The 25,837-nt window shown below is 47.6% G+C and overlaps 1 protein-coding gene across 1 annotated transcript; it reads left to right on the top strand.

The window, feature by feature from the left end:
• The first annotated feature begins 257 nt into the window (after positions 1–257).
• On the top strand, positions 258–25,416 carry SLC7A9 (solute carrier family 7 member 9). Its single transcript, XM_036069016.2, has 13 exons — positions 258–378; positions 1,050–1,171; positions 3,036–3,183; positions 3,475–3,717; positions 4,576–4,701; positions 4,950–5,049; positions 5,781–5,825; positions 6,264–6,387; positions 7,692–7,795; positions 14,433–14,529; positions 15,485–15,634; positions 22,953–23,127; positions 25,145–25,416. The coding sequence occupies exons 2-13, from the start codon at positions 1,076–1,078 to the stop codon at positions 25,207–25,209; spliced, it is 1,473 nt and encodes a 490-aa protein (XP_035924909.2). The 5' UTR covers positions 258–378; positions 1,050–1,075; the 3' UTR covers positions 25,210–25,416.
• The last annotated feature ends 421 nt before the right edge of the window (positions 25,417–25,837 follow it).

Below are 25,837 nucleotides of genomic sequence, written 5' to 3'. Positions count from 1 at the left end.
AAAGAGCTGGTTCCAAAGTTTATCCCCTCTGATGCCAGTTTTTGGAGGGAGTTCCCCTAATAGGATGTAGCCGATTGGGGGGTATCTGGTTAAGGAAAAAACAATGATGAGCAGCACAAAAACATTTCTGCATAGAAATTAGCTTGTCTGGCCTTCCCCTTTGTGTGCGCTGGATCCAAGCTTCATTGCTTAAAGAAAAAGAAGAAAAGAAAAGAAAAAAAGAGTTTAATAATTACCTTTGTTGACCTCTGTACCTTCTGGCTTCCTTCACTCCTGGGCACAAGACATGGCCATTCCTGGGTGCGACCGTGCAGACGCGCAGACGCCTCCAGCAGCCGCCCTGGGCAGCTCCCCGGACCCCGGGAGGGCAAGAAGCAGGTAAGGCCGAAGGGTGATGGGAAGGCTCTGCACTCTCCCGGCTAGGGCCTGGGGAAGACTTTATTTAGAGAAAGGGTCCAGGAAATGACCACCAACCAGCTGAGCCTGGAGCTGATTCTCCCCAGCATCGCATGCCTGGTGTCACTTGGTGCAGAAGCATCCCCGCTATGGGTCTGTCCCGCGCCAGGCACCTTCATCTTGGGAAGTGATCATGGGGAAAGCATTCCTTCGTCGGACTTGATTCCACTAAGGATATTCCAGGATGTTTAAAAATACTTCTTTTTACTTTTGGAAAAAAAAGGAGTTGGAGGTAGAATGACTTTGGGGCGTGTTGTTGCTGGTGGGCAGGAGCTGACAGCTCAGGCCCCCGGGGGCTGCAGGGCAGCTGGGAAAATGCACAGGAGCCCCCTTCCTCCCCCCTCCCCCCCCCCCCCCCCGCAGCATCTGTGGTGGTCCTGCGGGTTGTTAGCCCCGGGAATGAACAGATCATCCCTAAGGGGTTGACAAGGGTGCTTCCCGGAAACAGTGGCTAAGAAGCTGCTTTTGGAGCCGGGCCCCATGGGCCCAGGAGGGTCATCCAAGAGAGTGAGCCAGGATCCTGCTGGCTGAGCCCAGGTCTGCGTCTCGTCCGCTCAGCATGTGCTGAGTCAAGGCCCCTGCTCTCCTTGCAGCCTCCTAGAACTGGTGGGAGGGGAAAATGGAGAAGACAAGCCTGAGAAACAGGAGAGAGGATGAGAGGTCCATCCAGAGCATCCAGAGTAAGGAACTCAAGACCACAAATCTCCAGAAGGAGGTAAGGCCGTCCCTCGGCACCGGCCCTTCCCAGGTCAAGCATGCTAAGCAGCGGTCCCAGTGAAGACCTCACTGATCTCTCATTTGTAAAGCACATCTCAAAGCAAACAATTCCTTGGACTTACCTCTTTTCTTCTGGCCAGTGAATTCAGCATTTTCCTGCGAGGTTAATGCATGTGTGTTTCTGTGAGCTGGGCAGGTGCCTGGAGGGACTGGTGTTTGCTCAGACCCGTGGCCTCAGGATGGTCAGAGAGGACCTTCTGATGTTGGAGTCCCCCCCCCCCATAGCATCTTCACCAAGTATCTGCCCCTTGTATGTGCCTCGTATTCCTTCAGTGATGGGAAACTTGTTCCTTTTTAGTGTCTAGCAGGGGTAGCAAGTGTGACATGGGTGTGACGTGGATGATCCCTGAGATGGAACGTAGTAGTGGCTGGACTTGGAGGTGCCTGCACCCCAGAGGGGGCCCGTGTCACTCAGGGCTGGCACTGGGGCTGCAAGGAAGGGGAGCTTGCAGGTGGATAGGCGTGGAGGGTCAGCTTCAAGCTCACAGGATGAGAAGGGAGAGTCCCAGAACAAGATCAGGATGGCTTTGAGGGCCTGACGAGCGGGCTAAGCCTTGGGCAGAGCCTCCAAGAACTCCCCTGCCTGGTGGCAGATGGGATAGAGGAGGGATTTGGGGGATGGCATGGCTTGACTGTGGGTTGGCCTGGGATCTGGGTTCCCTAGGAGTTGGCTAATGGGTGTTGCTGCCCCCTGAAAAGCACAGAGCTAACCCCAGGTATGTCCTCAACTCATCCCTAAAGCCGGGCAGCTTCCGGGTGAATGCAGACCTCAGTGGGAGGAAGGATTCGGGAGGGCTCCCAGGCTGGTCAGCTAAATGGGCCATTAGAGGAGAAAAGCCGAGACTGTCCTGCTAGTGCACGCCAGCCCTGAGGCCAGAATGGGCCCTGACCCTCTTCCCCGGGCCCTCCCCAGTTGCGTGTGACCCTTGCTGCCAAGCCACAGCTGGGGTCTTCCTTGTTCACTGGGCTCTAACCCTGAGCGCAGCCTCTGCCCAGATAGGTGAGCGGGTATGTTCACCTTGGACTTCAGAACTCAGGCCTGGTGGATGCTGAGGGCTGACGCTGTAAGAAGGGACCTGAGTCACACACTGTCTCCCTTTAAAAAAGTTTTTTCTCTTAATTCATGTATAATTTATGTACAGATCTTCAGTGTGCAGTTTGATGAGTTTTGACAAACTGATCACTCTAGAAAATTCCCTCTTGCCCCTTCCCAGGCGGGCCCCCCCAGTCCCGAGTGTCCATCCCTGTAAGTTAGTTTTGTCTGTTCCTAAATGTCATAGGAATGGAACTCTATGGTTTGTGTCTGAGTCGGGGCTTGTTGGTAGGAAGCTCACACCCTGCAAAATGGCATCAGAGAAAGTTCACGGCTTCGGAGTGTTCCTGTCCCTGGAGGCCTTGGTTTCTCCCCCTGCCCCCGCCTCTGCTCCCCGCGAGGCCCCTGGCCCAGACCAGAGCCCTGATGTCATTGTTTGCTAAACCAGCCTTTAGGACCGTCTGGGTCGCTTTGTCAAGTGCAGTCAGGGTAGAGGTCGGGAGCACGGAACCTGAGCTGGCTGTCCAGCCCTGGGCAGTAACGTGACCTTTCTGTGCCTCCGTGTTCTCCTCTGTAACATGGGAGTGACATGGGCACACCCAGCTCATGAGGTGAGGATGAATGAACTTGACGTGAGCTAAGCTGAGTGTTAACTGCTGCAGTGCTGGCCAGAGGCGCCTGGTCCGCACCGAGGGAGGGGAGCGGGGAGGCAGGGCTGTGCACGTCTGTCGGAGCTGCACTAACGCCCCTCCCCCTCCCCACACCCCAGGTGGGCCTGCTCAGCGGCATCTGCATCATCGTGGGCACCATCATCGGCTCTGGGATCTTCATCTCCCCCAAGTCTGTGCTCAGCAACACGGAAGCCGTGGGGCCCTGCCTCATCATATGGGCGGCCTGTGGGGTCCTCGCAACGCTGGGTAATTAAGACGCCCCTCCCTGGCGAGCTCGCCCGGTGGTAGGTGTGGTAGGTGGGGACGGGCTATGTGGGCCCCCTCTGTGCCCTGGCCTGGCCGTTGCTGGGGTCCCTTTCAACACCCGTGGGCCACTGGTGTAGATCGGGCTGCACTGAAATGAGCCGTGGCCAGAGCTCAGGGGTCTGACGAGTCGGGGTGGCCCCGTGGGCACAGCCCCAGAGGGGAGGGGGCTCCCTCGGACCAGGGCAGCGCCTCACCGGGGGCCGCGGGGACCCCTTCCTCTCTGTGTTCTAGGGGCCCTGTGCTTTGCGGAGCTTGGTACGATGATCACCAAGTCGGGGGGCGAGTACCCTTACCTGATGGAGGCCTTCGGGCCCATCCCTGCCTACCTCTTTTCCTGGACCAGCCTGTTCGTCATAAAGCCCACATCCTTCGCCATCATCTGCCTCAGCTTCTCCGAGTATGTCTGTGCGCCCTTCTACTCAGGCTGCAAGCCCCCCGAGGTTGTCGTGAAATGCCTGGCTGCCGCTGCCATCTGTGAGTCCCCAAGTGTGACGCCCTAGGCAGGGGGCAGGAAAGCCCTGCCATGGGTGACGTGGGCGGGAGGGGTGACGTGGGGAGGGGGGTGACGTGGGGGGAGGGTGATGTGGGGAGGGGGTGATGTGGGGGAGAGGTGACGGGAGGGGGGTGACATGGGGGAGGGGTGATGGGGTAGGGGGTGATGGGAGGGGTGACGGGGGAGGGGTGATGTGGGGGAGGGGTGACATGGGGAGGGGGTGACGGGAGGGGGCGATGTGGGGGAGAGGTGATGTGGGGAGGGGGTGATGTGGGGGAGGGGTGACGTGGGGGAGGGGTGACATGGAGAGGGGGGTGACGTGGGGGAAGGGGGTGACGGGAGGGGGTGATGTGGAGGGGGGTGATGTGGGGGGAGATGAGTGATGGGGGACGGGTGACGTGGGGGAGGAGTGATGTGGGGAGGGGGTAACGGGGGAGGGGTGACGTGGGGAGATGGGGTGACTTGGGAAGGAGGTGATGGAGGAGGGGTGATGTGGGGGAGGGGTGATGTGGGGTGATGGGGTGACGGGGAGGGGGTGATGTGGGGAGGGGGTGTGACGGGGGGAGACGGGTGACGTGGGGGGAGGGGTGACATGGGGGGCGGCCGCTGGGCCTGGAAGTGCCAGCGACAGGCGAGGCAGGGTCTGCTGGGGGCCAGAAGCCCTGGGGCGGCGCTCGCAGGAGACCTGGCCGCTTCCACAGCGTGGGCACACTCGATGGATAAATGAGGCGGTGGAGAGGGCAGGTTGGGGCGGGAGACCCTCTCCAGGCCCCTGGGGAAGGAGCCGGGGTGCTGGGCCCAAGGGCGCGCCATGTCACCCCTGCTCTGGCTCATTCCAGTGCTCATCACCACGGTGAACTCGCTGAGCGTGCGACTGGGGAGCTACGTCCAGAACGTGTTCACGGGGGCCAAGCTGGTGATCGTGGCCATCATCATCCTCAGCGGCCTGGTCCTCCTGGCCCAAGGTGACCGCAGGCCGGAGGGGAGGGCGGGTGCCACCGGCACAGCCTTGTCCTCCGGAGGTTGTGCTCCCGGGCCTGTCTCTCAGGAAGCCCGGCAGGAGTTCGGCCGAAAGCAGCTGTGGTTTCCCTGCTTTCCAGAGTTTGTGTGACAACCTGAGGTCACGAGTCGTGCCCTTCTGTGGCACAGGTATGAGGCAGGGCCCCAGTCTCGTCCTCTGACACCCACAATTCACTGTCTGGCTTGATTACAGGAAATACAAAGAATTTTGAGAATTCTTTTGAGGGCACAAAACTGTCTGTGGGAGCCATCAGTCTGGCATTTTATAACGGACTCTGGGCCTACGACGGATGGTAAGGCCCCCTGAGACGTCACTCACATCTGGTCGGGGTGTCCCAGGCTACTAGACTGAAGCCAAGGAAAGCAAGGACCCTTCCCTCCTGGGGTTTGGGGGGGACCCTAACGTTCACCTCCACATCTCCATTTTGCTCAGCACCCGCCCCCCTTCTGTTCTCCTCGGACCCCACAGACACCAAAGCCCCTGCCCCTTTCCCAGCCCTGCAGAGTGGCCCAAGGGCAGGCGGTGGTGGGCCCGGGTCAGAAGCGTCATCAGACACAGATAGGCTCCGCGGGATGGGAGGCCCTCAGGGCTGCCCAGGCACTCAACATGGCAAGAATATTCCACAGCCCTTCCATTTCAGCTGTGCAAATACGAGGCCTAGTCGATGAAGGAAGAAGCATGACCCTGTGTGACACTGGTCTTCCCCTCATGCAAAGCAGCTTTCATTCTCCTCTCAGCGAACCTTCCAGTTTTTCAAAGCAGCCTGGGGACTCATTACTCTGATAATTCTGGCAAATTCCCATGATTCCCACAGAGGGCAAAGACTTCTCACTGACAGACGTGCAGACCTTTGGGAGCCCCACCATCACTAGGGCTTTCTCTGAAAGCAATTACCCTGAATTCCTGCCAGAGAATTTTCTCGGTGGTGGAGAGTCTGAAATGAGGCCAGCCTTTATGGTGTGTTTTACGATCTCAGCAAAGAAGGCCAAAGTTAGGTCACTCATGTTACTTTTCTTTGCCTAGGAATCAACTCAATTACATCACGGAAGAACTTAGAAACCCTTTCAGGTAAGAAAGCTAAGTCAGGTGGGAGACAGCAGGCCGGCAAGCAGGTTTCTCTTCCCCATGCAAAAAGCGGACCCCCTCCCAGACTGCGAATGGTTCCTCAGAAGCTCGTTTCCATATACTCATTAGAGCTTGGCTGTGCTCTGGGTAGTGGAATAGTCGCTGGGAGGATGGACGAACCCCAGCTTTATCTCGGGTTGATTTTGCTTTATAAACAGTTCAGCCTCACTGCCCTGGAGTCTGAGCGCAGGAGCGTTCTTTCTCATTTGACGATGTCACAGCCCACAGCCCCTGCTGTGGCAGTGGGGACCCCAGCCCACCCCAGGGAGAGGTGGAGGGCTGGCCGGGCGGATGGGAAGAAAGGACAGCACAGAAACTGGTGTTTCCTGTGAGGCTCTCACGTGATGCTCTGGTCCAACCCTGGGTCCCTGCCCCTCCCAGAAACCTGCCCTTGGCCATCATCATCGGGATCCCGCTGGTGACAGGCTGCTACATCCTCATGAATGTTTCCTACTTTACTGTGATGACTCCCACCGAGCTCCTGCAGTCCCAGGCGGTGGCCGTGGTGAGTGCCCAGAGTCTGGGCGGGACGCTGCTGGGCTCTGGGGGAAGTCACAAATGCCCAAGCTGAGGTACCCTCTGGGGATGAGGGAAATAATGGTCTAGGACCCAGGCAGAGTGAGCAGTTTAGGGCGGCAGCAAAGACCCGCCTGAGGAGAAAGGTGGCCTTCCGGTTCAGTTTGTGGCCTGAGCCCTGACACAGAATGCAAGTGGAACAGAGCTGGGGTTTTGACAGACACGGATGCGGGCGAGAAAGTTCAGGGGAGGGATCAAAGGAGGGAATTATAATAACTGTGGAAATTAAGCTGGGCAAGGGGGGGGTTCTCAATCACAAGGGAATGGGGGTGAGGGTCAGTAGGAAAGGCGGGGGGGTCCACATGCTGGAGGCCTTGTGGAGGTGGGGTGGGACAGGAAATGAACTGTAAACAGGCGACAGGAATGGGGAGCAGGGAGAGATGTCTTGGTCACAATGAGGTCACTGACCACAAGGAAAGGTGGTTAAGGTGCAGGGAGAACAAGGTCGTTCTGAGTGAGGGGGTCAAGGAAGCGTGAGGCCGGGGTGTTGGAAGGACACTGAAATGATGAAAAATTAGTACAGGGACAGGTGGAGAGGAGATTTCTGTTACTCTGTGTTAGAAGGTCGGGGAGGGACAGTAAAGTATCCCTCAAACTGAGAAGGCACTTTGAGACAAAAACGAAGCACTGACTCCATATAGTTTACACAGGGTTCTATTCAGAGTAACTGCCTGACAGGGGAATCAGGTGGAGGTTGATCCAGGCTCAGTGCAGTTATTCTCTGCAAAATCTGGACCTTAGTCCACAGATTTTATAGAGTGAGGTGGTACACAGAAGGGCACTGTGGTGACAGCAAAGGGCTAGCATGCACCCCCTGACAGCCAACCTTTAATTAGATCTTGTGGCACCACCTGTGCACCAGGAAAGGGAAAGACTATGTTCTAACAGAATCCTGGGAGGCCAAAACAAGCCTCCCCACATCCCGACCTTGGCAGGTATTTCTAAGGTATGGATATTAATCCCCAAGGCACCCTGAACACATAGCCCCAAGAGAGGTCATCCAGCAGACATGAACAAGATGGAGGGCCAAGGATGGAGTCAGTATGGTCAGCTCTCCTGCACTCCGGGGAAGAAAGGCTAAGTTGTTTTCCTCCTGAGAGGTTGTCTACTTTTTCCTTTCCTGGAGGGGAGTCAGAGGCTGTGCCCCCCAGGCAGGGCCCAGCAGCTTCCCTGGGACCCACAGCTCCTGCAGGCCGTGCAAGACCCTCAGGACTCCTCTGCTTCTCTCTGCAGACATTTGGCGACCGTGTTCTCTATCCGGCCTCTTGGGTGGTTCCACTGTTCGTGGCCTTTTCCACCATTGGTGCCGCCAACGGGACCTGCTTCACAGCGGGCAGGTAGGGGAACCCCGCACTCACCCGGGGGGCAGAGGGCAGCAGAGCCCGTCCCACACTTGAGGAAGACAAGACTCAGGGCAAAGGTCCTTAGGGCTCTGCCAGGCTAACACCTCATGGCATAACAGAAAACCCAATGTCTAACTGGAATTTGAATAAAAACTTAAAAAAAAAAAAGAAAGAAAGAAAACCCAAAGTCCTGGAAAGGGAGCAGAAAGCGTGGCCGAGCCTGCACACTGGCACTAGGCATGGTGGCCCCACGGAAGCGAGGCTCTATGCTCCTCGGGAGGGAGAAGCACCACCAACTTCAGGACAAGGTGGAGCTTGGGGACACAGGGTGACAGGCACACTGGTGGTACTTTTCACCTTGTCCTGTTTCTCACCTATGGATATTTCTTGAACATCTTCTCCTGTGAATGTATACATAATCGAGATCAGAGAGTAACGTTTTAGGCTTTCAGGCCATGGCCGTCTGTCACTGCCCAACTGTGTCTGGAGCACGACAGCAAACAGCTGAGGTCCTGTTCCTCTCGAACGTTACTCACACAAGCATAGCTCGCCAGCCCCACCAACCCTCTGGACCCTCCGGCTCCAGAGACCGTTAGCGGCTGCGTCGTATTCCATTTTACGACGTAGCACAATTTCACATAACCTCAGCTCGTGGGCTGAGTGGGGCTGTTTTCATCAACACTGCCCCAGGGAACATTCTGGAACACGTCTTTGCCTGGTTGCCCAGGGTTCTGAATGGATATATTTCTGAGAGTGGAATTGCCACGGATTATACACTGACACGCGGTAGACCACAAAGTCATTCTTCTAAAGCTGTGTCAAAGCAGACTTCCCTTCTTCAGAAGCCTTCAGCTATTCTGGGTCCTTTGCCTTTCTAGATGAATTTTAGAATCTGCTTGTCAGTTTCTACCAAAAGGCCTTCAAAGATTTTGACCAGGGCTGTGTTCCATCTGTAGATCAGTTTAGAGAGGGCTGCCATTTAATTGTATTGATTGTTCTAATCTAAGGGCAAGGACCCTCTCCCTTTATTTAGGTCTTAATTTTTAAAAAAAATGTTTTCTTGAGTAGTTTCAGTATATGGCTCTTGCATATATTTTGTCAGATTCATCCCAAAATATTTCATATTTTGGGGGCACCTGGTTGGCTCAGTTGGTTGAGTGTCTGCCTTCGGTTCAGGTCATGGTCTTGGTGTCCTGGGATTGAGCCCCGAATCAGGCTCCCTGCCTGCTCAACGGGGAGTCTGCTTCTCCCTCTCTCTCTGCCCTTCCCCCCTGGCTTGTGCTCTCTCGTGCTCTCTCTCAAATAAAAAATTCATATTTTTTGTGCTATTGTAAATGGTATTTTTTAAAATTTCAGTTTCTGATAAGTTTGTTGCTCATATACAGAAACACAATTTCAATAGCTCTACTGAGGTTTAAATACCATAAAACTCACTTTGCAATTATACAATTCGATGATCTTAGTAAATTTATAAAGCTGTGCAAATATCCTCACAGTCCAGTTCTAGAACATTTCCATCATCCCAAAAAGTTCACTCCTGCCTAACTGCAGTTCATCCCTGCTCCCCGCTCCATCCCTAACTACCACTGACCAGCTCCTGTGTCTGTAACTTTGCCTTTTCTGGACATTTCACTTAAATGGAATGATGCACTGTGTCATTTGCATCTGGCTTTTTTTCACTTAGCATATTATTTTTGAGGTTCAGCCATGTCATAGCATGTAACTGCTCATTCCTTGTAACTGCTGAATTGTATTCCATTATATGGATATACCACATTTTGTTTATCCATTCACCAGATGGAGGTTTGCATTGCTTCTGGCTACTATGAACAATGCTGCCATGAACATTCACACACGTGTTTGTGTGGACATATGTTTTCATTTCTCTTAGGTAGCTTCCTAGTAGAAACACTGGCTCAGAGAGTAAATTTGTGATTAACTTTTACAGAAACTGCTTGACGGTTTTCTAAGTGGCTGTTCCATTTTAATTTCCATAAGCCATTCATGAGCGAGCATTCCAGTTTCTCCACATCCTAACACTTGGCATTGTCTTTCTAGTGGGTATTAGTCATGTCGCTGTGGCTTTAACTGCATTTCCCTAATGACTAGTGATACTGAGCATCTTTTCATGTGCTGATTAGCCATTCATATATCTTCTAATGAAATATCTCTTCAAATCTTTTGTTCACTTTTTAAACTGAGCTGTTTGTCATCTTATTGTAAGAATTCTTTATATATTATGGATACAAGTCCTTAATCAGGTATCTGACTTGCACATATTTTCTCCCAGTCTGTGGCTTGTCTTCTCATCTCCTACTGCTGTTTTTGATATACGCATGTTTTTAACTTTGACAAAGCCCAGCTTTTTTTTTTTTTTCATGTGTCATGCTTTTGTTATCATATCTAAGAGCCTTTGTGCAACCCAAGGTCACAAAGATTTTCTCTTCTGTTTTACCCTAGAAGTTGTTTTTTTTTTTTAATAGATGTAGCTCTCACACTTAGATTTATGATCCATTCTGAATTAATTCTGTATAGTTCTGTACCTGTGCAGCTTGGGGGTTGGCCAGAATTATGACTGATGTTGGATAGAATTTTTGTGGGGTCACATCCAAGATTTTTGCTTCCTGGTATCTGAGTTTTCTATGTCACATAGACAAACCTTCCTCCTTTCAAGAATACCCATCTGTGTTTTCTTCCAGCATTTTACTTTAGCTCTTTGATCACTCTGGAATATATTTTGATATGAGGCATAAATCTCACTTTTCCCCCTCAAACTTCTACCTGTCGTCCTGATATTATTTATTGATAGTCCATCCTTTCTCCTCCTGGTTTGAATGCCGTCATTCTCATGCCCAGGGTGCTGGGTTCACTCTGCTTCACAATGGGCCCCGTCCTGTGCTATCACTGTGCATAGGGATCCTTCCCAAACCCCCTCAGGTAACATCGGGAAAAACTAGTGCTCCCATGTCTGTGCTCTACTCCTCCTTGCCTGCTCAGCCCTCCAGCCACACTTGCAATGACTGTGTCCAGTTCCAAGTGTCCGCTTGCTTTCTGAGCCCATGGAATTTATGAGAGATTTGTGAGCGCTGAGGGGTTTAAAGCATGAGGTTACAGCACCACCTGGAGTCTGTCTCCCTCCATCTGGAGACTCCTTTCCTCCCAGTTTCATGGGCTTGTTCTGGGAACTAACTCGATGCCATGTTTATGTCTTTTTCAAAGTTCAAATATGTAGTTTTATTTATTTATTTTTTAAAAGTTTATGAGAGAGAACATAAGCAGAGGGAGAGAGAAGCAGACTCCCTGCTGAGCTGGGAGCCCGACTGGGGCTTGATCCCAGGACCTGGAGATCACGACCTGAGCCAAAGGCAGACACTTAACCACCTGAGCTACCCAGGCGCCCCTCAAATATGTAGTTTTAAATAGACAGGCTCTTTTGGCCTATGTATTCCTCACTTCTCATTTTATTGTATTGTAGTCAGAGTGTGGGATCTTTATGTCACTTTTTTTTTTTTTTTTAAGATTTTATTTATTTATTTGACAGAGAGAGACACAGTGAGAGAGGGAACACAAGCAGGGGGAGTGGGAGAGGGAGAAGCAGGCTTCCCGTTGAGCAGGGAGCCCGATGCGGGGCTCGATCCCAGGACCCTGGGATCATGACCTGAGCCGAAGGCAGACGCTTAACGACTGAGCCACCCAGGTGCCCCAATGATCTCACTTCTTTAGAAGCTTTATGCCTTCCCTGAAGTGGCTTACTGCAGTTTTTATAAATGCTTCCTAGGGTCTTGAAAATAAGGTATATTGTGTTTACATTCTTGATTTTTATATCATCGTCAAGCTTGTGCCTTGACTGTTCAAATCTCCTGCTCTCAGTGGATATGTTGAGTTTGGCCTTCTATGTTTCAAGGGCTCCAGTTTTGGCATCTTCTTGGTAGACAGCTTCTGTTTTCAGTGGGAACTCTCTTTGCCTTAAATTCTGTTTTGTACAATATTGCTCTTGAGGACTCTGCAGGCTCTAGGCTGCTGCTTCGGGTAACACATCCCACCCCTTGTATCTTCCACCCTTGGCATCATGGGGCTTTGGCTTGTGTCTCTTTCAACAACCCCCCAGGTTGTCTCCTTCCCGGGCAAGCAACATCTGACCACAGTTGATGTGATTCCTATTACAGTGGGATTGATTTCCAACATACTGTGTTTTCTTGGCTTTTGAAAAATCTTATCCTGATTTATTATCCATCAAATGTCCTTTCTTTTTTCTATTGATATGGAAGTTTTCTCTCTCTCTTTTAGCAATTACCCTTCAAATTTAACTCGAATACCTAAGAGAGTCTGTCAGCATCTCCATTCTCCCCCCTCTCCTGTGAGGGCTCCCCCTTTTGCACTGTCCAGTAGATGAGCTGCACCTTGTCTATAAACCCGCCCCTCCAGGAAAAGTTCATCCTGACAAGAATTAAAAATGTATGTACTTACATCCATGCCAACATGTTTTACTGCTGTTTCCTTAACACCTGCTTCTTCAATCAACGCCTGAGTTCAGTTTCTTTCTGCCTGTTGGAGTAGACCAAATAGTTTCCAGTGAGGACCGGAGAACAGAAAATGTGTTGTAGTTATTGTTCACCTACAGATGTATTTATTTTGCCCCTAGTCCTGAATGATAGTTGAGCCATACAGCACCGGAATCCGAAAACCAATGTCCCTCATCGCTTTGAACATAGTCTCATGCCATGTCTGCTATCGTTCTGCTTGTCCTAATTTTGTAGTTATCTTTTAAATTTGGAAGCTTAAGAAATTTTTTTTCCTTCCACACTGTTTGTATCTGGGTATGTTTTTATCTTGAGCTGGGTTTAATGTGAAAGCTGTTTTTCAGTTCCGTGAAAGCTCTCTACTCTTCCAGTTTGCCTTACCCCATTCAACATACTTGGGCTTCTCCTTGTTTCTTCTCTCAATTTCCTGTCTACATTTTCCATTTCTCTACCCTTCATAACTCAGATCTAGTTTGTTTTTTTTTTTTTAAAGATTGTATTTATTTCTTTAGAGACAGAGCACAAGTGAGGAGAGGGGCAGAGGGAGAGAGAATCCTAAGCACACTCCACGCTGAGCATGGAGCCCGACGTGGGGCTTGCTCTCATGACCCTGAGATCATGACCTGAGCCAAAATCAATAGTCGGACACCTAACTGAGCCCCCACAGGCGCCCCTCTCAGACCTAGTATCTTTTATTATAATTAGAACATTAAAATTTTAATTCAATTAATATATAATGTATTATTGGCTTCTGAGGTAGAGATCAGTGTGATTCATCAGTCTTATATAACACCCAGTGCTCATTACATCATGTGCCTTCCTTAATGTCCATCACCCAGTTACCCCATCCCCCCACTCCCCTCCAGCAACCCTTCAGTTTGTTTCCTATGATTAAGAGTCTCTTATGGTTTGTCTCCCTCTCTGATTCTGCTTGTTTTATTTTTTCCTCTCTTCCCCTATAATCCTTTGTTTCTTAAATTCCACATATGAGATCATATAGTTGTCCTTCTCTGATTGACTTATTTTGCTTAGCATAATACCCTCTAGTTCCATCCACGTTGTTGCAAATGGCAAGATATTTTTTGAAGGCTGAGTCATATTCCATTGTATATATATACCACATCTTCTTTACCCATTCATCAGTTGATGGACATCTGGGCTCTTTTCATAGTTTGGCTATTGTGGACATTGCTGCTAGTGCCCCTTCGGATCCCTACATTTGTATCTTTGGGGTAAATCCCCAGTAGTGCAATTGCTGGGTCGTATGGTAGCTTCTATTTTCAACTTTTTGAGGAACCTCCATACTGTTTTCCAGAGTGGCTACACCATCTTACATTCCCACCAACAGTGTAGGAGGGTTCCCCTTTGTCCGCATCCTCGCCAAAATCTGTTGTTTCCTGACTTGTTAATTTTAGCCATTTCGACTGGTGTGAGGTGGTATCAGATCTAGTTTCCAATGTATTTTTTTCACTTTGAACCTAGATTAACAACTGTTGATTACATTCTTAAATTATGGTAATTTTTTATTTTTTAAAAATTCTGTTTGGCTTTTTCCCCCCTTTTCTCTCTTCAACATTTTAAACATAGTCTTTCAGATTTCTGAATCACCAGGAGTTCTTGGGAGTGGGGGTGGGGGGACTAAGCCATTTGTTTGCATCTGCTGACCCACCCTTAATTCATCTTTTGGGTTTTTTGTTTAATATGGAAATTCTGTACAGCGTGGATCTAGGAAGTACCAGGCGCCTCTGTGTTTGCCTCTGTCTGCTCCAAGCAGGGGGGTCCGCTGGTCCCGGACTGGTTTTTCCCTTACGTGAAAGCATAATTTTGAGGACACAGGAGTAGGTGTCTCCTCCTGAAAGGTCCTACCCAAACCCTAAGCCACCCCCAGCTCTCACCTATGTAGATGACCCACGGCACCAGGATGCCTCGCTCTCAGGGGCATTTAACCACCTCACTCACTTCCCCAAAATTCACTCACCTCCCTGAGACCACCTCCCACTGAAGATGCCAGGTTCCAATTCAGTCCCTGTCTCCGCGGCTTTGGTAGTGACTCCCAGTGACGGTACAACAGCCGCACGCCCATCCATGAGGCCTCCGTTACTGTTTTTCAGACTTGTGTACGTGGCGGGCCGGGAAGGCCACATGCTCAAAGTGCTGTCCTACATCAGTGTCAAGCGCCTGACTCCAGCGCCTGCCATCATCTTTTACGTAAGTATGAGTTCTGCCAGCAGACACCCCCTTAAAGGCAGAGGGGCCCTGGAGGAACCCGGTATTGCTAAGCCCAGTGGTTTTCACATGGCCCAGGCTCCCTTGCTCCTCGACATGAAATAGGTTAAAAAGCCCATGACAGTTCAAACATTGCCCAACACGGCTGCTCCTTGTTCTGAATTTGTCCGTGAAAGACACTGCCTCTTCCAACTTTCTACCCTCTACACTCCTTACATGTACATCCGTATGTCTGGGTCCCTGGTAACAAACTATACAAAACCCCACTAGCTTACAGAGAAGGAGAATAAGGCATTCATGAGGTGGTTACTGATAAGTACTTGTTATGGCCCCATAATGTAGACGTCATGGCGCCCTTGCGCAGTAGAGGCCCTCTGACATCCTCTAATTGGAGTTCCTCAGTGGCTGACAGTCCTTGGTCGTGTGCCACTGTCCCTGGCACCTGCGGACCGTCCAAGCCCAGCCTCGGGGCCAGACTCCTTCCACCCCGAAGGAGAAGCACTACTCTCCATCAGCCTATTCCCTTTGAAGATGAGGAGAGGCCTCCTGGGACAAGGCCCAGGCCACACAGCTAAGGCGGGTCCAGACCAGGCTGAGACAGGCTGAGTGTCACAGCCCAGGCAGGGCCCTTTCCCCTGACGAAGACTCTCTGGCAGGAACATTTACCATCAGAAAGCTGGTGTGGTATACATGCATACTTTGTTTTTTCCCCTGCTTAAAATGGCAACTTCAAAGAGTCACACATTTTCCAAGTCCTTTCCATCAGGATTCAGGGAGAGCACTCACCATAGCCAAAGCCTGGTTTAACCCCAACTATAATGGGATGCATAGGTTTCTTTCATGCTGGCATGTTCATTCACAGGAGACACTGCTTCTTCAGTCTCCTGTGACGTGACAGGGATCCTGTGACCTAAGAATTCACTCTTCCTTCCACTAGGGTATCATAGCGACTATTTATATCATCCCTGGTGACATAAACTCATTGGTCAATTACTTCAGTTTTGCCGCATGGCTGTTTTATGGCCTGACGATTCTGGGATTGGTTGTGATGAGGTTTACGAAGAAAGACCTGGAAAGGCCTATCAAGGTAGGTTTTGTGCCCCAGATGTCACGAGTGGCTTTGATTCCTTGAAATGGATTAAAAGTAAGTACTTGAAAATCTAGGGGCATGCTTTCTATTTCCAACCTGACTCTACTGTGCCCTTGAACATCATAGTTTAGAGTGGTGTTTGCTCCTGAATTCTGGCCCTAGACCCATTCCTGTGTGGGCAACCACTAATAATCTACATCTGCAAACTGGGGTTCCCTGCCACCTCCCTGCACAGCTGGAGTACGTCTATATGCCAATGCAAGAAGAATTTATTTTGTTTTGCTTGTGTTAGAGGCTTTTGCTTTGTTTTGTTAACAACTGTACTATTGACTTCTTACAACAACTGCAGATATAAGAACAAGGTAGGGAAGCTGAGGGCTTAAATAAATAGAACAAGAACAGGATGTTGTCCTTCTGGCCCGGTAGCCTATCACCAAATCTCCAGAGTCAGCTGAGACATGGAGTTTGGCAGTCCCACCTCGATCAGGTTATCTGGCAGGCAAAATCATGATGGTAGAATAGATTTTTCATCTGCACAAAACCCCTCAAACAAATAAAAAGGATTTGAGAGAAAATAACGAAGATAGGGAAAGAAGGCTCTAACACATGTATAATTGGAGCTCCTGAAGAAGAAAATAAAAGCAACAGAATTTTTTTTTTTTTTAAAGATTTATTTGATAGGGAGGACAGAGAGAATGAGCAGGGCGGTGGGTGGAGAGAGAATCCTCAAGCAAACTCCTCGCTGAGCGAGGAGCCCAACATGGGGCTCGATCCCATGACCCGAGATCATGACATGAGCTGAAATCAAGAGTTGGCCACTCAACTGAGCCACCGACTGAGCCACCCAGGCGCGCCCCAAAACAATAGAATTCTTTAGAACTATAATTCAAAAAACATTTCCTGGGGCAGGTGGGAGAGTGGGAGGGGACCATGAAAGGAAGGGACCAGAACCAACATACCAGAAGGCATACGGCATCACTGGAGAATCTGAGCTAGAATGGGCAACAGGGAACTATATTCTGATTAAATTATGGAGCTTTAAAAGATCATGCTTTGGGTATCTACTCCTTTCATGCCCTTCCCAGACCCCAATTCACTTATAAAGGAAAGAAATTAATATAGGGATTAGGATTCTCATCAGCAACACTTCATACCCTGAGATAGTGGAGCACATATTTATGGTATTCAAAGAGAGAAAATGTAAGCCAAAGATTTTATATCCAAACTGACCTCAAAGAATAAAGTGACCAAGGGGTGCCTGGGTGGCTCAGTTGTTTGAGCAGCCAACTCTTGGTTTCAGGGTTGTGAGATTGAGCCCCATGTCAGGCTCTGTGCTCAGCGGGGAGTCTGTTGTGGATTCTCTCTCTCCCTCCCCCCTCCCATGCATGCTCACTCTCTCTTGAATAAATAAATCTTAAAAAAAAAAAAAAAGAATAAAGTTACCAGTATGAAACATCTCAAGGCATGGATGGCTACAGGAGATCTTCAGGAGGAATCATCTAGAGAACAAGCTTCAGAAACCAAAAAGTCAGTGGCACAAGGTGAATACACTTAACTACAGAACTGGAATAAATGATGGGAGATAAAGGGGACACAACAAGGATGCAAATATCAAGCACTGACAATATCCTACGACAAAAATGGAAGAGAAAGCATATGAAAGTGTGCCAGTTAAGGAAAGCATGCCAAGGAAACTGCCCTAAGCTACCATCTAAAATTAGACATGAGGAGGAAAGGGAAGAATCCCTAGCTAACTCTGTTACTGCTTATTATAGATAGTATGTAAAAAAGAGGAGAGTAAGGTGTGATATTTACTATTTATAATGGTAACTCTCAGAACAAAAACAGCATTTATAGATTCCAAAAGATACATCCAAAATAAATATACACACACACATATGCAAGAGACCAGATCATAAAAGACCCGCTATATAAAGACGCCAATAGGGAAACAAATCAGAATATCATCCTGGTTAACATTTTCTTGGTAGAATGCATATTAGGGTTCTTTTCGCTTATTAGTTTTTAACACCCCAAACTTTATAGACTCTATAAAACCCTTAATACTCCCATTTCTAGCTACTAGTTATATAGGAAAACTAATAGTAATTATTAAATCAAGACTTATTTAAATTTATCAATTATAATTATTAAATTATTGGTTTAATTATTTTTTAAATGAAGTCTTTTATTTCTTTTTTTTTTTTTTTTTTAAAGATTTTATTTATTTATTTGTCAGAGAGACAGAACACAAGCAGGGGGAGAGGTAGGCAGAGGGAGAAGCAGGCTCCCCGCCGAGCAAGAAGCCCAATGTGGAACTCGATCCCAGGACCCTGGGATCATGACCTGAGCCGAAGGCAGCCGCTTAACCGACTGAGCCACCCAGGCGTCCCGAGTCTTTTATTTCTTAAAAAAAGATTTTATTTGAGAGAGAGAGAGCACAAGCGGGGGGCAGATGCAAAGGCAGAGGGAGACTCCCCACTGAGCAAGGAGCATGATGCGAGGCTCAATCCCAGGACCCTGGGATCATGACCTGAACTGAAGGCAGACCCTTAACTGAGCCACCCAGGCGCCCCTTAATTTAATTATTTAATAATTGTTAATATTTAAATCCCAAAATGTAATATGGTATTTTCAAGACATGTGTGAGGAAAGTTTCAAATTGCACTCCAAATCCAACACAATCCAGAGCTGTGTGTAGGCGCCCTGACAAATGAGTCATGTGTCACTCATGCTGGGAGACTGTGTCACTTCATCAAAGGTAACCACTTGTTTACAACCACGCTAACTGGTTGGTCAGCAGGAAATCACCTTTAAAGCAGTTTACTTCCTGGTATAGAGCACGTTGGGTATTTATACACATTTACTGTGTTTTAGTTATCTTTGAGGACATTGGTTGGGAATTTGGGGTTTCCTGTGATACATGATCTTTTTTTTCCCATATAAAATAAGGGAAATGGGGGACACCTGGGTGGCTCAGTCAGTTAAGCGTCTGCCTTCGGCTCGGGTCATGATCCCAGGGTCCTGGGATTGAGCCCTACACCCCTACCTCCCTGCTCAGGAGGGAGCCTGCCTTCTCCCCCTGCCTGCCACTCTCCCTGCTTGTGCTCTCTCTGTCAAATAAATAGATAAAATCTTTAAAAAATAGAATAAAAGAAAAGAAATGGGCCTCAGGTGAGAGTTTTCCCCGCAGAATGTCATTGTTTAAGGGCAGAAAACTAATAATAAGCAGAAGCCTACATATAGGAACAGAGAACAGTGTGGAGCCCAAACTTGTCAGTTACACGAAGAAACTGGCTTATTCAGTTTAAATGAGCCTAAACCAATCATTAAAGGGAAAAGATTTTTCAGGCAGGTTTACAAAGCTGTGAGAAAAAAGGATAAGCAAAATACATACCAAGCAAATGAAAATACACCTAAAACAGGGGTTGTGATCTTATCAGACGACAGTACTGCCCAAAGCACAAGACACTTCAGTGTCTTTAGTGATGCTTACAGCTAAAACGCACAATAAAGATATGGCGGGCATGAAAACTTACTCACCAAATCACACAGCAGTCATTGTTATGAAGCAGGAACTCCAGCAAGTACAAGGAGACACAGACACACACCCTAACAGCGGGCTTTAACGGGGCTCCCTTCAGTCCAAGACAGACCCAGACATCTCACTGGTACAGGTGACAAGCCCTAAATAGAACAAGGCAGATCTTAGGGACCGTTCCAGACTCTGAATCCCCAAAACAGCAAACACACCTTTTCAAGTGCATACGGGACATGTCTGAAAACTGACAAATGCCCCAAAGAAAACCTTGATAAAACATGAGTAATAAAGACATACCACATTCTCTGTCTATAATGCAATAAAACAGGAAATTAATGTAAAAAATTTCAACTTTTCAGTCCAATAGGAAATGAAAGTACATAAACTCCTAAAAATAATAAGACGTTACTATGAACAGTGCTTTGAGGAAGTTTTGTTGCATTAAATACAATAACAATGAAAACAAATTAAACAGGCAACTCAAAAAGCAAGAGAAAGAACAAAGAAAACCAAAAGAGTGTATAAGGAATTGATAAACAAAAAAGAATTTAAGATTCTTAATTGGATCATCTGGTTTTTGGAACTTCCCTGGATTTTGGATTCTGATGAGAATTTGGATTCTGATGGGGTTAGTTTTAGTAACTTTACATTTTCCCAGAAAATTGTCCATTTCATCACATTTACTTAATATGGAGTTGTACAAATTAGTTTTATTATTTTTTTTAAATTCCTATGTTCTGGAGATTATTTCTCTGTTTTTGTTTCTTATTTTTGTGTTCTTATTTCATTTATTTTCTTCCTCTCATTTTTTAAAAGGTCAGCTACAAGGGCGCCTGGCTGGCTCAGTTAGTAGAGCGTGTGACTCTTGATCTCAGGGTTGTGAGTTCAAGCCCCATGTCGAGTGTACTCGACATTTAAGATTACTTAAAATATTTTTTAAAAAAATTAAAGTGAAAGGTTAGGTACAGGTTGTTTTATTGATTTTTCAGATTATTTCTATCAACAGGGTGTCTGGGTGGCTCAGTCAGTTAAGTGTCCGACTCTTGATCTCAGCTCAGGTCTTGATTTCAGGGTTGTGACTTCAAGCCCTGCATTGGGCTCCATGCTGTAAAGCAAAGAAATACACTGAAATCGATAGCTTTTGTTTATAAAAATGACATCCAATTGAAAGATAACAAAGAGAGCACCTCATTCCCCAAAACAAATAATAAACAAGTGCTTAGCCATAACCTCAACAAGAGGTGAGGCCTCTAAGTTGTTGCAGAATTCTTCTGAAAGAAAAGATCACTTGAACAAGTGAAAATTCATACATGTTCTTAAGAAAAATCAGTGTCATAAAGATGTCACTGTTTTTTGTTTGATTTTTTAGGGGGTGGTGGTGGAGAGGGGCAGAGGGAGAATCTTAAGCAGACTCCAAACACAGCACGGAGCCCAACGTGGGGCTTGATCTCATAACACTGAGATCATGACCTGAGCCTAAATCAAGAGTCAGATGCTTAACCAACTGAGCTCCCCAGGCACCCCAAGATGTCACTGTTTTTTAATTTAGACATTTAATGGGATCACGATACATCTCATTTTTTTCCTAGAGTTGCAGGAGTTGATTACAAAGTTCAAATTGATGCAAGAATAGCCACCAAAACAGAAGAGAGGATATTAAAATATAAAGGCTTTAAAATTTAAATATTATGGTGCTGATGAAGAAAATATAAATTATATAAATTGCTTTGTAATCCAGAAATGGGGGAAATCTTTCCTATGACTCAAAATCTATCACTACTAAGGAAAAAATGGACAAACATAACCCCACCAAAAAAATTTGGGCATTGATAAAAAGAGAAGTTAAAAACCCATATATATAACAGATGGGGGAAAATATTGGCAATAATATCACAAAAGAGTTCCTAAATTGGAGACGGGAATTACCAACATCTGAAATGGACTGATCATATAAACAAACAAAAAATGAAAGGACAGTTCAGAGAGAAACTACAATGACACTTAAAAATGAAGCAAATGAACCCCAACAAACCCCACCCCGCCCCTAATAGGAGAATGCAGGCCACAGTTCTGATGAGGTGCCCCTGCTTGCCCACCAGACAGGCAGAGATCCCAGGCTCTGGCCCCACTGTATTCTTGTGAGGCCACGGGGAAGCAGCCCACTCTCGCACATGGTGGCTGGAATACAAATGGAGGAGCTGTTATGGAGGTGGTGGGGAGGAGAGGAACTTGGCAATATCTAGCAATTTCACATTTGCACTTATATTTTGACCCAGCCAACCCATTTTGAGGTAATCTACCCCCAAGGTGATACTGGCCAAGGTATAATATATATACAAGGTTATTTACTGCAGCATTTGCTGTACTAGCAAAAGGCTCCACACAACCCAAAAGCCAGTCAATGGTAGACTTGCTCAAATAAATTTTGATACATCCACAAAGTACAGTGTGATGCAGCAGGAAAAGATGGAGGAGTAATATTCTGTGTATTACTATGGCACTATCTCTGGAATATATTAGGAAAAAGCAAAGTACAAAACTCCCCAGTATGTATTTGCTAGCTTTTATCTGGGGGTAGTGGAAGATGAACGTGTGTGTGTGTGTATATGGTTGTGCTTCTATTTATTCTCAAAAATAAATAATGGAAGAAAAAAACCAAAATCAAAAAAAAGTTTTAAATTATTTTAAAAATTAAGATAAAAGGGAAAAAACAAATCCCTCAAAACTGAAAACAAATGGAGATAAGAAACCTTACTCTGTGATAAGTAAATGACACCACCACACAGGGAAAAACCGAAGGGCAGTAGGTTGAATGAATCTCCCTTGTGGGCTATAGTTTGAGATTAAAAAGAACAAGAACTCTTACACTTCATACCATACTTATAGTAGTGGTAGAACTGGCACAGTTTCTTTGCCTATTTATTACAGGCACATTACAGGATAAAGCAAGTGAGTAATTACGCTAAAGCCATTAAGAACCAAGATTTTCAGAAGCGTTAAGAAAAAAAGACATGAAGTCTAAAGGGAAAGAAATGCAATGAATTGGAAATATCAGTATGAACTTGTGAATTTTTTCTCGAAAAAAAAATTTTCTCTCTGTCCCTGTAAAAGAACAATGAGTACTCCAATCCCCCAGATTATGGTTTCTAAGTGCCATTTCCAACTAAAAGAAAACCGCTCCCTGCAGAAGATGGAGGAGTCCCGATCTGGTGGTCCTGGTTTCTCCTCCAGCCCCTGAACCCACGGACTGACCCTGGCAATTCAGAGGTGGGACAGTGGGACATAAGGGCCTCGTGATGTGTTACAAGGGGAAGCATATGGCTCCAGCTACAAAGTATGCTTGCCTCCAGATCCAACTACCCGTGTGCGGGAAATCTGAGGGACAGAGGAGCAAGTTCTCAGGCAAAGCTAGAATTAAGACCTTCTATTAGGATGAATCATCCAATTCCTACAACAAATCAATGACAAGGTAAAAGAAAAGAGAGGAGGGAATAAACATGTTAAAACATAACGTCCTCCTCAGAGGTGAATACTGAATGGTTTCACAGGTAAAATGACACAATGTCTGACATTTTCTTTATATTCTAGGGAAAAGAAAAAAAAAGGTAGACTAGATGAAACAAGATTGGCAAAATTATAACTATTGAAATTGGAGGACAGGCACAAGGAGCTCATCATATATGTTCTGTAGCAGTGTTTGGTTTGGGATGAAAATTTTCGGGAAGACAATGAATGCCCATGGCCAGGTCATGACACCATGTTGTTTGTCTGCAGGTGCCCATTTTCATCCCCATCCTGGTGACCCTCATATCCGTGTTTCTGGTTGTGGCCCCAATCATCAGCGAACCTGCAATGGAGTATCTCTACTGTGTATTATTTATACTGAGCGGCCTTATATTTTACTTCCTTTTTGTCCACTATAAGTTTGGATGGGCTCAGAAAATCACAAGTAAGTACCAACAGAGGGACTGTTCTCTTAGCGAAGCACAGACAGGCAACCGCATTCCACAACCTCACCTGTCCTTCCCTATCGCAGGAGCTCATGCAGCTAGCAAATCTCACCTTTTCCTCTGTGGGGCACCTCTGGGGTCCACCTGGGGCCTCTGCCTTTGTTCCCGTCAATTACTGTAAACAAGTAGGAAGGGAAATCACCATGGTTTTTTTTTTCATTGTAAGATACACATAACATGAAATTGACCATCCTAATGATTTCTTTAAAATTTTTTTATTTATTTGACAGAGAGAGACACAGCAAGAGAGGGAACACAAGCAGGGGGAGTGGGAGAGGGAGAAGCAGGCTTCCCGTTGAGCAGGGAGCCCGATGTGGGTCTCGATCCCAGGACCCTGAGATCATGACCTGAGCCGAAGGCAGACGCTTAATGACTGAGCCACCCAGGCGCCCCATCCTAATGATTTTTAAGTGTGTGGTTCAGTACCGATAAGCATATTCACATGGTTTTGCATCCAACCTTCAGAGCACCACCTTTTCTTGCCTGATACACAGACATCCTGAGAGGCCCAGCAGCATCCCAGAGATACCCAAGCAGTGTTGGGACGAGAGCCCGAGCCTTCCCATGCCGAAGCCCTAGCTCTTGCTCACCATTCAGCAGTCCCGGCTGCTCATCTACTGTAGGCCAATTGTGGGTTAGAAGTTCAGCTACATTAGCCACTTTCAATCAGGAGCACTTGGTACAGCACACGGACATTCAGTGCCGTGCCCCGTGCCGTAGATTCAACCGCAGGGAAGCGCCAGCACCCCATGGCCACCGGGGGCCAAGGCCATCAGTGATCCACTACCTGAAGACCTGTTTCTTGGTCTCCGTCTCCCCGTACTGTTTCTACAAGGCAGGAATTGGGCTGCGCAGTCTCACTCCGGATCTATACAACAGCCGCCTAATGTTCATGGAGTAAATGTGATTCAACATCTGCCCCTTCTCCTTCAGCTTGTCTGAACAGAGAGCAGGGAAAGCACAACCATCCCCTCAGCACTCCTCTGGGGTTTCTACATATATATATATATATATATATATATATATATATATATATATATATATATATATATCCTGCATATATATATATGCAACTCCGGGAGACACGCAGGGTACAAAAGAGCAAAACCCAACTGGAAGGCAGTGAGGTTGACCCTGAGACTTTGTTTAGACTGAGCCAGCGGGGACTGGGAATGCCTTTCTCCAGCCTGGGCTGTTCAGATCCTGGCATGGCCTGCATTCCTCACTGGTGAAACCCGACAGCGGTGTTATAATAAGCAAGAGAAAATCTGTTTCATGTTGATTAGCGAAGTGAAACCACACCTGAAATAGGGCTTTATTATTTCCACCAGGGACTTTTTCCTTTCCTGAAAGAGCTCTCCCCACCGCCCAACCTCTTTATACTCTGATCGAAGGCCTAGGCTGAGAGAGGATTGCACACACACTACTGTAGGTAGGAAAGTACGTGTGGTGCTGGGAGAACAGCCATTTTCCCCTGCCTCTGACCGTGAGCTTAGATCTGATCATACCAACAATCTAGCCAGGATGACACCACCGCAGGGTTACAAAGTAGGTCTTAATTCTCAGCTTTAGAAAACTTAGCCAAGCTGCTCCCTACAAGAACTCGTTGGAAGCTGGAATTAAGGAGGTGAAAAGAACAATCTAGCTTTTAAGCAAGATGCAGGCTCAGTGCTTTCCAACTAAATACTCAACTCTCGGTCAGCGGTGGTTATGTAAGGACACAGAAGTGAGTTGTGCCTATCTTCCCCAGAGTAGAACAGTGAGCAGGCTCCTAATGCTTTCCTGCGGAATAACTTCCCTCCAGAGAGCCACCGTGGCTCCTAGCATGGCTCTACCTTCAGCCCATGTCCCCTGAGCCCGGCCCCAACAGAGGACACAGCCCCCCAGGGTGGGAAGTGAGGTGAAGCCAGCTTTTAATTATAGCTCCCTAACTGCACTTCTGCTCTTTTACTGCAGAGCCCGTCACCATGTACCTCCAGATGCTGATGGAAGTTGTGCCGCCAGAGGAGGCTCCAGAGTAACGGGCCCGGCCTCCGGGAGCCTCATCCCAGCCGCGCTGAATTTATTTTTGTAAGCGATATTTGTGGTTATTTCCTCCTCATGTTTTTCCTTAAGAAAAAAATGTATTCGGATGTTCATAATATTGTTATTTGTAGACATCCTCATTTCTCTGGGTGGGGGTTCTAGAGAGAAGGACAGACGTTTACTAAAGTTAGCAGGCGCAGATGTGGCGGCCAGGCCCAGCAGACGACCACCCACGCCGGGACTCCTTACCAGGGGCAGGCACGTCACACCTACCTAAATAAAGGGTATTCCTTAAACTCAGTGATCAATAGGGCATATATATATATAACATATATAAAATATATATTTTATATAAAACAGGTAAAACTTTTGCTTCAGTTGAAATAGATTTGTAGCAGACTAAAGTGTAAATGTTTTACTACCTGCCCCCCCGCCCGAAGTACTGAGCCCCTGTATTTCACCCGGGATGTACCAGGCGGGTCTACCCAAGGCTGATTTTCAAGGCCCCCACTGCAAAGCGGACCATCCAGAACCATCCACAGCCTGGTGCCCACGACAGGAACCACAATCGGGGGTCGGCCCCCCCCGCACCCCACCCCAACCTTCACTGGCACTCAGGTCAAA

This window comes from Halichoerus grypus, chromosome 15 (assembly GCF_964656455.1).
Source record: "Halichoerus grypus chromosome 15, mHalGry1.hap1.1, whole genome shotgun sequence".
NCBI lineage: Eukaryota > Metazoa > Chordata > Mammalia > Carnivora > Phocidae > Halichoerus > Halichoerus grypus.
Note: the sequence above shows the minus strand (reverse complement) of the source record. Positions and strands in the feature narration are given on the sequence as shown.

What these genes read in the sequence shown, in the direction of transcription:
- SLC7A9 (XM_036069016.2), top strand. Translation starts at nt 1,076, where the DNA reads ATGGAGAAGACAAGCCTGAGAAACAGGAGAGAGGATGAGAGGTCCATC. An exon ending in TGGGGTCCTCGCAACGCTGG is followed by an intron (nt 3,184 to 3,474) that starts GTAATTAAGACG and finishes TCTGTGTTCTAG; the next exon opens with GGGCCCTGTGCTTTGCGGAG. An exon ending in CCTGGCTGCCGCTGCCATCT is followed by an intron (nt 3,718 to 4,575) that starts GTGAGTCCCCAA and finishes GGCTCATTCCAG; the next exon opens with TGCTCATCACCACGGTGAAC.